The following is a 10,212-nucleotide window of genomic DNA, read 5'->3' on the forward strand; positions in this document are numbered from 1 at the left end:
CTTCACACTGCAGGGTGATTCACACAGCATTGCAGCAAGTCCTATACTGCATTGAGCTTTGCCGTAAAATGTTCATGATTCCATTGCAGCATAAGACAGAGATACATTATAACAGATGGTCTTCTGTAGAATAGGCCCACTATAGCAATTGCGTTTGCTCATAGTTCCTTGCTGCCATCTAGTGTCGAAAAGAGAAACTCTCATAACATATGAGCGACCATCATCACAGTTGTCGCCTAGATAAACTATATAGTAACTTACCTATGGTAACTACACGCGAATTTAGTTGTCATTACAGATTACAGTATGGCTAAGCATGGAATACGGTTGTCGTTGCATTACAATGCATGACAATTGGTAACCCAGTCAGTAGGAGAACTTAGATGCACTTGGTGTTGTGGTCAGGAAAACATTGATGTAAAGTTAAATTAAATTATACTCAGTTTTTCAAACACACATGAAGTTAACGTTACACACCTCGCAGCTGAACTCCATGTCTGACTCCACTGTGCAGATCCTGACGTTGAAGTTCCTGGCTTGTTTTCTCAATAGTGAGGTAAATCCCATTTTCGCTGCCAAGGCACTAGCCATCGCGAATAGCTAATAAACTTAACTTTTTAGTTTTTAAAATGCGTTAATAACTAAAAAATTAAGTTCGCATGCCATTAGGTCTATGGTGTAGACAGCAGATTAGTCAATTTGGTATACGTTACCTTATCATATGAGAAACACAGATATATGCGGTATGTCCAGCTTAACAATCAATTGATGTTTAACTAAAAGTTCCAATAAAGTTGGCATAAGGCTTTCATTGACATGTTCTTAGTTTATTAATGTCTCATACACATTGCATATTCTATTTTTTTTGGTGGTAATTTTACGTTAGCTACACAACTAAAAGTTTACATTTAGCATGAGCTGATACATACAGTGAACTGTCCGAGGCTTGCTGCTAACGTTAGCTAGGTTAAATAGAAACTATAACATGAACGTTAGCTATATATCCAATATACGCCCTTATCTTGCACTAAAGTTACACGTCTTTATACTGTAAAAAACGTTAACATTTTCAACTACGCTTCTGAGAAATTTCCAATCCAATACACCCCCTCTGGACAGTTCAAAACACTTCTGTTGCCGCATAAACTACGCTGGAAACGAAGCGCTAGCTAGCTAGCTACCTGCTGCTGCTACCATTTAATAGCGATCTCCCCAGAAAGCAATGCTGCATTCAAGTGCCATCAAGAGTGTTGTAATAACATTGTAGCGCACATTAACAGAGAGCATGATTTGTTTGTATTTATCAAGATTCAAATATGCATCCAGATACCCAATGATGATAAACATGCTTTATGGTATTATCATTATGATAATATAATGATAGTATACAATATATGTAGCCTTAATAATTCATTATTTGCCTACATTTTCTTTCACTTTCTGACGCCAACCCCAGTCCAAAGGGGCCACTAAAATAAAAATAAATAAGTCAGAACAAATCAAGTTCTAGGTGAGAAATTATTTTTAGCACTGAAATGATTAGTCGATTCATCAGTAAGTCAATTGACAAACTTAATTTGCAACTATTTTCATGATTGATTAACCGATTAAGTCATTTTTCACGACAGACAAAACAAGCAAACTGATAACGATAACTGATGTTCATGTTCTGACATCTTAGAGGACAAATGATTTATAAAGAAAGTAATTGATAATTGGTAATTGATAATTGATAATGAAAATAATAGTAATTTGCAAACCTAAATATTTTATTTTGTAAAAATGAATTACTGTCTCATTTATAAAGTAGAAGACATAACTAATTGTCACTGACCGAGGGCATCTAATATGTTTGGGCAAGTAGCAAAAAATTGCAGGGTTTTTTGACTGCTGAATAATTTAATGTAGACCTACATCTTCGTTGTCAATTCAGTTTATGCTGTTATGATATAAAACAAAAAAAATCAAGAGTATCCCTATGAGAGTATCCGAGGAGCCTGAAGGTAGCATAGCTTCTCCCTAACCATGCCCCCTGCGCCATAAATGGGCGGCGCCTGAACAATGAGGTAATCGTGGTAAACAGTAAAGATGGCGACGTCTGTAGCCGGAGAGGTGCAACAAAGTCTAAATTGGATTATTTCCGACCATCAAACTAAAAAACTGACTGACCTGCCGACCGAGTTACTCGAACACATCCTGTGCTTCCCTGTCCTCAAACATCTCGACATTTGTAACGTTTCCTGCTGCTGCAAGCGGCTACACGACGTCTGCCATGGAAGGGGGAAGGTCTGGGGACACCAGTACAAACTCAGGTGCTACGTTTTATTGTGGTATTTCGTCGGAGATTTGGCTTTGGTGGCTTTTCACCACTATCTCCCTGTCCTTTATTATGTGTCTTGTTGAGAGCCATAATTCGCCCATTGTCTGCTTAAAGGTGGGTTCTTTTATTGCGGACTAACAGGCAGCTGTCAGCCATTGACGTTTTGCTGATGCACCAAATTCATCATCCCGCCAGGCCAGTCGCAAGCTTCTACTCTGCAGACAACTATGAAGCTTGTAAATCTTATTCGTTATAATAGTTCACAAGTTGAATACTCCATTATCCAGAACTGCCGAAAGTGAATTTGTGTGACCTTGAATGTTCCATGCAGCCTGTGAACTGCAGGGAAGTGCAGCTAATGCCAAAGGCTAAGCCCTCCTCCTGATTTATAGGCTGTTAGTTTTCTGATTGCTTTCCTATGGGCAAATAGAAAACCATGTCTGCTGCAGGAAGATAACTGATTTCATAGACCTATCATTTAGTGCTTCAGGCAATATGCTGCTAAATATATTCTGAGCGTGCCCAATAGTGTCACTGAAATAACAATTTTACTGCCTCCATCAACAGATGGCCAAGACTGCAGAGGTTTTACCGTCAGAATGAGTGCTGTGACTGGCTCAGAGAATACAAAACACGCCATCGAGTTGGTATACAAATACGAAGGACCGTGGAATCAATCTCAAAGAGATTCTTCACAGAAGTCGTAAGTAATCAAGACTGCATTATTGTGATTAGTATGTTGTTACAGTAGACTTGTTTAGGTACAGTAAATAATGTAAACAATAGTCAAGTTTTAAGAAAAAATTCTTCACACATGCACCATTTGAGTAAAACAAATATTATTTGTCTCCGTAAATTGGCTGGCCTGTTGTGGGTGTGTGGTCTGTGTGTGGGAGCATGTTTGTGCAAGAAAATGCAAGCTTTCTATGTTCCAAACTAACCCAAAGATCTGTATCTCAGCCCTGCGTTGGCCAGGTGCTGGGAGACAGCTTTGCAGAGATCGAGTCACTTGGGATGCCAGAGCACTTCTGTGAAGACGAGCTCCTCTTCATACTCCACTCTGACAAGAGGTGAGAGCAACGGTGTGCGCACACACAGCAAAACCTTAACACTTGCCTCTAACTACACGCTGCATTTTGCAATCATGAATGGGTGTGGGAGTTGATCTTGTTGATCCTGATTATGAAAGGTCTTGTTGTGTTGCACACTCACGCCCTTTTCACCATTAATGTGTCTCTCTTCCATTGTGCGCCCATCATTAGCAAAAGCTTGACCTTGAAGTACTATGCAAAGAAAATCCTTTACTTCCTGAGACAACAAAACATCTTGAGGAGTTTGAAGACCTTCCTGGAGCAGCCTGCAGAGCAGCAGCAGTCCGCTTTAGAGGGTGAGGCATGAATACATGTCAAACAACTCAAGTTGCACTGTGCTCTGTTTAGCTTAGACGTCTATATGTATGTATGTTTTTGTTATTTAGTGTTAATATAACTGCTTCAGATGTTAGCATTCTGCAATTTAATCTGTTTCTTTAGTCTTTAATTTTCAAAGTTGCAAGCAGCACTACATTGTTCATTCCCTCTCTTGGTCTTGTCTGCCTCTCTAGGTGCTCTACTGGTGGATCAGTATTGTAACCCACTGGCTGATATAACACTGAACAGCATATCAGCCCAGCTGGATGAGATCGCAGAGAAAGTGAAGAAGATGCTCAGAATCAAGAATCCCTCTCACCCCAGCCTGCGTATCACTCAAGGTGGGCTTTAAAACTATTAAAAATCAAAATAAAAACTTATGGTTATTGTTTTCTCATGTCCTTTTATCTCAGTTTTTCCCCAAATTTATAAACCCCAATTCAAATGAAGCTGGGACAGTGGCAACAGAAGACTGGGAAAGTTGAGAAATGCTCAAAAAACACCTGTTTTGAAAGGAGCATCCCCACAAGGCTCAGTCGTTCACAAGCAAGGATGTGGGCGAGGTTCACCACTTTGTGAACAACTACGTAAGCATATAGTCCAATAGTTTAAGAACAACGTTTCTCAACATACAATTGCAAGGAATTTAGGGATTTCATCATCTACAGTCCATAATCGCATCAAAAGATTCAGAATCTGGAGAAATCTCTGTATGTAAGCGGCAAGGCTAAAAAACCAACATTGAATACCCGTGACCCTCAATCCCTCAGGCGGCTGTGCATTAAAAACCGGCATTTTTTAAAGAATATTACCACATGGGTTCAGGAACACTTGGGAAAACCATTGTCAGTTAACACTGTTTGTCTTTACATCTACAAGTGCAAGATAAAACGCTACCATGCAAAGCGAAAGCCATATATCATCAACACCCAGAAACGCTTCTGGCTTCTCTGGGCCTGAGCTCACCGGAGATGGCTGGTCAAAAACTGGAAAATTGTGCTGTGGTCTGATGAGTCCACATTTGAAATTGTTTTTGGAAATCATGGACGTCATGTCCTCTGGGCCAAAAAGGAAAAGGACCATCCAGATTGTTATCAGCGCAAAGTTCAAAAGCCAGCATCTGTGGGGCAGTGTTAGTGCCCATGGCATGGGAATCTGCACATCTGTGAAGGCCCCATTAATGCTGAACGGTACATACAGGTTTTGGAGCAACATATGCTGCCATCCAAGCAACCTCTTTTTCAGGGATGTGCCTGCTTATCTTAGCAAGACAATGCCAAGCCACATTCTGCACGTGTTACAACAGTGTGGCTTCGTAGACTGGTCTATCATTAAAAATGTGTGGCCAGTATGAAGCGCAAAATACGACAATGGAGATCCTGGACTGAAGAATTCCACCCACAAAGTTTCAACAATTAGTGTCCTCCGTTCCCAAACGCTTGAGTGTTGTTAAAACAAAGGTACCACAGTGGTAAACATGCCCCTGTCCCAGTTTTTTTGGAACATGTTGCAGGCATCAAATTCAAAATGAGTGAATATTTGCAAAAAAAAAACATTTATCAGTTTGAACATTAAAAATATTGTCTTTGTAGTGTATTCAATAGAATATAAGTTGAAAAGGATTTGCAAATCATTGTATTCTGTTTTTATTTACATTTTACACAATGTCCCAACGTCATTGAAATTGGGGTGTGTACATCAGCACTAGACATCTACGTACAGTATATCCCAAAGGCATGGGCTTCTATTCCAGTACATTTTTGAATAATAGCAATACATACGGAATGGATATCTGTATGTGCACACATGGAAACAAGAATTCCAAGTGTTTTTAGAGGTTAAGGGGCAACAAGTTAAAACATCTTGGAGTCAGTGTACAGTATATTCCTGATATGTAGTTGCTGTATGTAGTGTTGTAATTGAATGGAGATATTGATTGCTTGTATATATGTGAAAGTGACACGTGTGTTTTATTAAGAGGTACTACCATTGAAAAGTATATATTTTATGCAGAGTGCAGGTTTTTTTCCATTATTGTACCAAGCCTCATTTTTTCCCCAAAAAAATAAATCATCACTAACACGTATAGCCCAGAGGCATGGGCTTCCATTCCCAGTAAATTTTTGAAAAGATATCAATACCAGTATATTTGGGCAAATGTGTCAGCCCAAAATTCTTATGAAATCTAATTTCCTATGTATGATCTAGGTGACCGTTTCGTCGTAGAGGACTTAGAGCTCCAGAGGCAGGTGGTGTGTGCTCTAAACTCTGTATTGTATGAGCAGCTTCAATACAAAGGCAATGAGTTTGACTTCTACAACCCTCTCAACTCGTACATCCACCAGGTACAGCCTTTATAAAATGATGTTTTTTTTTTTTTTTTAAGTAACAAGCTTTTCAATAATTTAACTATTTTAATTTTAGAATATTTTTATTTTCATTTGACTGACTATGCCATATTTTTTTTCTTTTCGTTTAGGTGCTACTACGCCGTACGGGCATTCCCATAAGCCTCTCTGTCCTTTACATGACATTAGCCCAGAAGTTGGGAGTTCAGGTGGAACCGGTCAACTTTCCCAATCACTTCCTTCTGCGCTGGTGCCAAAAACAAAGAGGGTACGGTTTGAAATGAATGAATGAATGTTTAATAGCTTTCAAATTCCTCTAAATGTTTTAAGGGTATAGCTGTCATTCACATAGGTCAGGATTTCAGGAGGAGAACAGAACTTGAATAATGGGTTAACTCATTTGACTGTTTTCCTTTAATCGCATCCATTTGATACATTTAAAACTTGTATAAATTGGTAATCTTCAGAGACCTATACACCGACCTAGTCTCCCACACAACTATAGAGATAGAGAAAGCGCTGTCTTCTGTCGTTACACATTACATTGTGTCCTGTTATCAATCTGTAGCAAACGCAACCACACTGATATCTTGGCTCCTCCTTGCACTACACTGCAGGAAACTCCACACCGCAGTCATGATTTTGCTGTATCACTACTGTCTTTTACAAAACCTTGCCACACTTTTGAGAACTTGCTCCAGTCCACTATATTGGAAATACTGCTTATATACATTGATGGTTTATTGATTTATTAAGACACAATTTGTGATGGACGTCTATGAAATGTATCTACCTACTAGATTTAATACTGATATGACTTGTCCCTGCAGGAGTGAGGACATCTATGACTATGTCTACATTGATGCCTTTGGTAAAGGCAAACAGCTGACAGCCAAGGAGTGTGAGTACCTCATTGGCCACCAGGTGACTGCAGATTACTACAGTGCCATAAGCACCACCGAGGTGCTGCTCAGGATGGTGGGAAACCTGCTTAACATCGGTAAAAGAGGGTAAGAGAAACTGAACACCTGACTGACACTACTGAATCTCTTCTGCAGGAGAGATGGCTTGGTGGAGGATTGATGCAGCATGGGATGTTGTTGAATGTTGTCTAAAAACGGAATAAATAATTTTAATGCAGTTAATGGTTGCTAGAATAAATGGATGTAAATTACTTTACCTGCACTGTGTGGTTTCTTTCAGGGAGGGCAATGAGAAATCCTACCAGCTGCTGAGAGACTCTCTGGACCTCTACCTCACTATCAACCCAGATAATGTGCAGTACCTGCTGCTGCAGGCACGCCTCTACTTCCACCTGGGCATCTGGCCAGAAAAGGTCAGGACACACAACCTGATGTTGTTTTCTAATGCTTTCTAATATAATTCAATTCATAAAGTGTTCACTATTATTCAGTATGAAGAACTTGCCATATAGCCCATAGGTTAATGCGCTATGTACAGCACTTTAGTCAGTGCAAGCTGTTTTTAAATGTGCTATAAAAATACATTTTACGTACTTACTATAGAATTTCACCTAACCGCATTGTCCATTGATGTTTTCTCCTCTGTCCAAGGTGCTAGACATCCTGCAGCACATTCAGGCATTGGATCCCTCCCAGCACGGGGCAGTGGGTTACCTCGTACAGCACACGCTGGAGCACATCCAGCACAAGAAGCATCCCGTTACACCTGAGGTGAAGAAGCGCAGCGTTTCCGAACACCTGGAGGTCCAGTATTCAGTCGGCCTCATCATGAAACACAAGAGGTGGGTCACACCAACATGTAGCACCGCAATCCTCTTCTCTGTTAACGCCTCTCTTTGCAATCTTCTCATAGTGTGGCCGTCCTGTTCCATCTCTTCCGACAGGTCAGGATATAACTGCGTGATCTACGGCTGGGACCCAAAGTGCACCATGAGTCAGGAGTGGATCACCACCATGAGGGTCCACCAGCTGTCCAATGGGGCCAACCAGCCGTTCTACAACGTCCTCGTACAGGACGGAACGTGTCGCTATGCAGCGCAGGGTATGGACCATTTACACCAGTGTGGTGATGAAATAATATCCTCATAGTGAACAAATGTTTGCAGGTTGTGTGATAATGAAATTAAAAAAGGGAATACATCATAGATATGTATATATGTTTGATAAATGCTCTTGGGAAGACCTGTATCATTGCTGCTAATAAATCATGCTAAAGGGCAAAATGCAGAAAGATAAATTTATGATTTGCTAAAGTCATAAGGCGTAGAAAGAATGCATTTATGAGGCCAAAGACGCTAAGAGCTACCACTCTTAATGGTGCAAGCATACTTTGTGCACATAGTATTAGTTGGTTATTTGGGAGAAAATTTCAAATGTAATGTACGCTATCAATGCAGAAGCTCAACTTCATGTCAAATAATTACACTCTTTAATTTCATTTGCAGGAATGGTATATAATTGGAACATGTAACCAACTGATGTCATCTGTCATGTTATCTACTGAAAACACAAAAAGGAAACTGCTAGTTGACAAGACGAGAGGAAGTCAGCGCCACAAACAATGTCACACTCAAGTTCTCATACAAGCATGTAGACAAACCACTACATGGGGAAATTCACCTTTTTAATATATTTTTTGGACATGATAGGTGATCGAAACTTCACGTGTAACAGCCTGGAAATGCGAGATAGAAACGATCACTCAGACAACAATGTTTTCTTTCCGGTATGATCTCTTTGGTCTTTGACTCAACAATTTCAAAATTGTAAATCAAATCACCCTATTACACACTAGAGGTGTGAATCTTCACTGATCTCCCGATTCGATTACGATTATCATGTCAGCAATTTGATTCGATATCACGATGCGTCAAATACATTTTTCTATTAAAGCCATATAGGATATTTAATTCATAGCTTTTCAAGCTTCAAGAACAAAACCTTCTGCAGTGCTCTAATACTAAATAAATTGGATACATACAACTACAGCACTGAGCACATGGCACTTCCTGAATGTGCGAAACATAACAGAATATGTAAACAGAAATGTTGTTAGGCCTACATTAAATTGTAAACAGAAATAATCGATTATGAGCCAGCCGATTATCGATGCATCGTCCATGTCCACGATTCGATGCATCAATTATTTGATTAATTTCAGCGCCTTTATTACACACGCTTAACTTACTAAAGCCCATAATACTTAATGTCATATTAGTGTTTATGTGAAGCTCATACTGTATATGTTGATCCAGAAGTATTGACTATTAATAATGCATCAGTCAGTGGTATTTTACATCACCCTTCTTTGTGACTTATACCTTTTCCCCACAGAAAGCTCCTCCCTAATAGGCTCGCTCATATGTTCCATTGTGCTTACCTGCTCACTCTGCTCTTCAGTCTGCTGATGATGCTGCTGCTACACCGCTTTTATTGTTGTGTTTGTGTTATATTTGCCTTCTTCACCACCTCAACATCACACACACACACACACACACACACACACACACACACACACACACACACACACACACACACACACACTTCTCTACATAGCCTGAAGGGAATTTGTATTGATCAGTCCCCGTGCTCTCATCTGCTTTGCAGGAAGTGAGAAGACATGAAGCTGTGATGAAAAAATAAATTACAATTGACATTTTCTTGATAACTCTCATATCAAAATATTTAGTTCTCTTCTGTTTTGTATGTATATTAGTAATGGTGGGGACTGTTTTGTATGGATTCTTCACCTCCACTTGAACTTGTTTATACAATTTAGTTACCTTTTTATGTAAATGATCTCTAATCAGAATTTCATACTTTTCCATTGTTGTTCCTCAGAGAACCTGGAGCCCCACTCGGCCCCCCTGGAGATCGGCCACCCGGAGGTGGGACGTTACTTCTCAGAGTTTGCCGACACCCACTATTTTGCCAACGAAGAACTGCAGACCCGATACCCAGAGGACATGGTTGAAACTTTGGGTACAGTGCAGGAGCTTTACCACAGACTGACACCTGGCACTGGGAACCAGGACCAGGCTCTTGCCACAGACCAAAACAACCACCAAGCCATGCCCATGTAGCAAAGTTGCTGTGTCCAACTACCTGCCAAATGGGGCTAACCAATTACTGGTCACCCATTCTCAATTCAC

At 40.1% G+C, this 10,212-nt stretch overlaps 2 protein-coding genes across 2 annotated transcripts in view; one reads left to right on the forward strand and one right to left on the reverse strand.

Moving 5' to 3' along the window:
- Window positions 1-1,200, reverse strand: part of nf2a (NF2, moesin-ezrin-radixin like (MERLIN) tumor suppressor a) — a 33,509-nt gene extending 32,309 nt beyond the window's left edge. Inside the window, exon 1 of the mRNA XM_028577362.1 lies at window positions 478-1,200. Coding sequence (XP_028433163.1) covers window positions 478-591 — 114 coding nt within the window. The 5' untranslated portion in view covers window positions 592-1,200. The remainder of the gene's footprint in view (window positions 1-477) is intronic.
- An 838-nt stretch (window positions 1,201-2,038) lies between these two features.
- fbxo21 (F-box protein 21) lies at window positions 2,039-10,212 on the forward strand. Its single transcript, XM_028577361.1, has 12 exons — window positions 2,039-2,312; window positions 2,888-3,023; window positions 3,281-3,390; window positions 3,583-3,707; window positions 3,924-4,070; window positions 5,938-6,074; window positions 6,209-6,345; window positions 6,908-7,087; window positions 7,281-7,413; window positions 7,652-7,842; window positions 7,945-8,102; window positions 9,902-10,212. The coding sequence occupies exons 1-12, from the start codon at window positions 2,089-2,091 to the stop codon at window positions 10,141-10,143; spliced, it is 1,920 nt and encodes a 639-aa protein (XP_028433162.1). The 5' UTR covers window positions 2,039-2,088; the 3' UTR covers window positions 10,144-10,212.

This window comes from Perca flavescens, chromosome 5, assembly GCF_004354835.1.
Source record: "Perca flavescens isolate YP-PL-M2 chromosome 5, PFLA_1.0, whole genome shotgun sequence".
In the NCBI taxonomy this organism is placed as follows: Eukaryota; Metazoa; Chordata; class Actinopteri; order Perciformes; family Percidae; genus Perca; species Perca flavescens.

What these genes read in the sequence shown, in the direction of transcription:
- fbxo21 (XM_028577361.1), top strand. Translation starts at nt 2,089, where the DNA reads ATGGCGACGTCTGTAGCCGGAGAGGTGCAACAAAGTCTAAATTGGATT. An exon ending in GGACACCAGTACAAACTCAG is followed by an intron (nt 2,313 to 2,887) that starts GTGCTACGTTTT and finishes CTCCATCAACAG; the next exon opens with ATGGCCAAGACTGCAGAGGT. An exon ending in TCAACTCGTACATCCACCAG is followed by an intron (nt 6,075 to 6,208) that starts GTACAGCCTTTA and finishes CTTTTCGTTTAG; the next exon opens with GTGCTACTACGCCGTACGGG.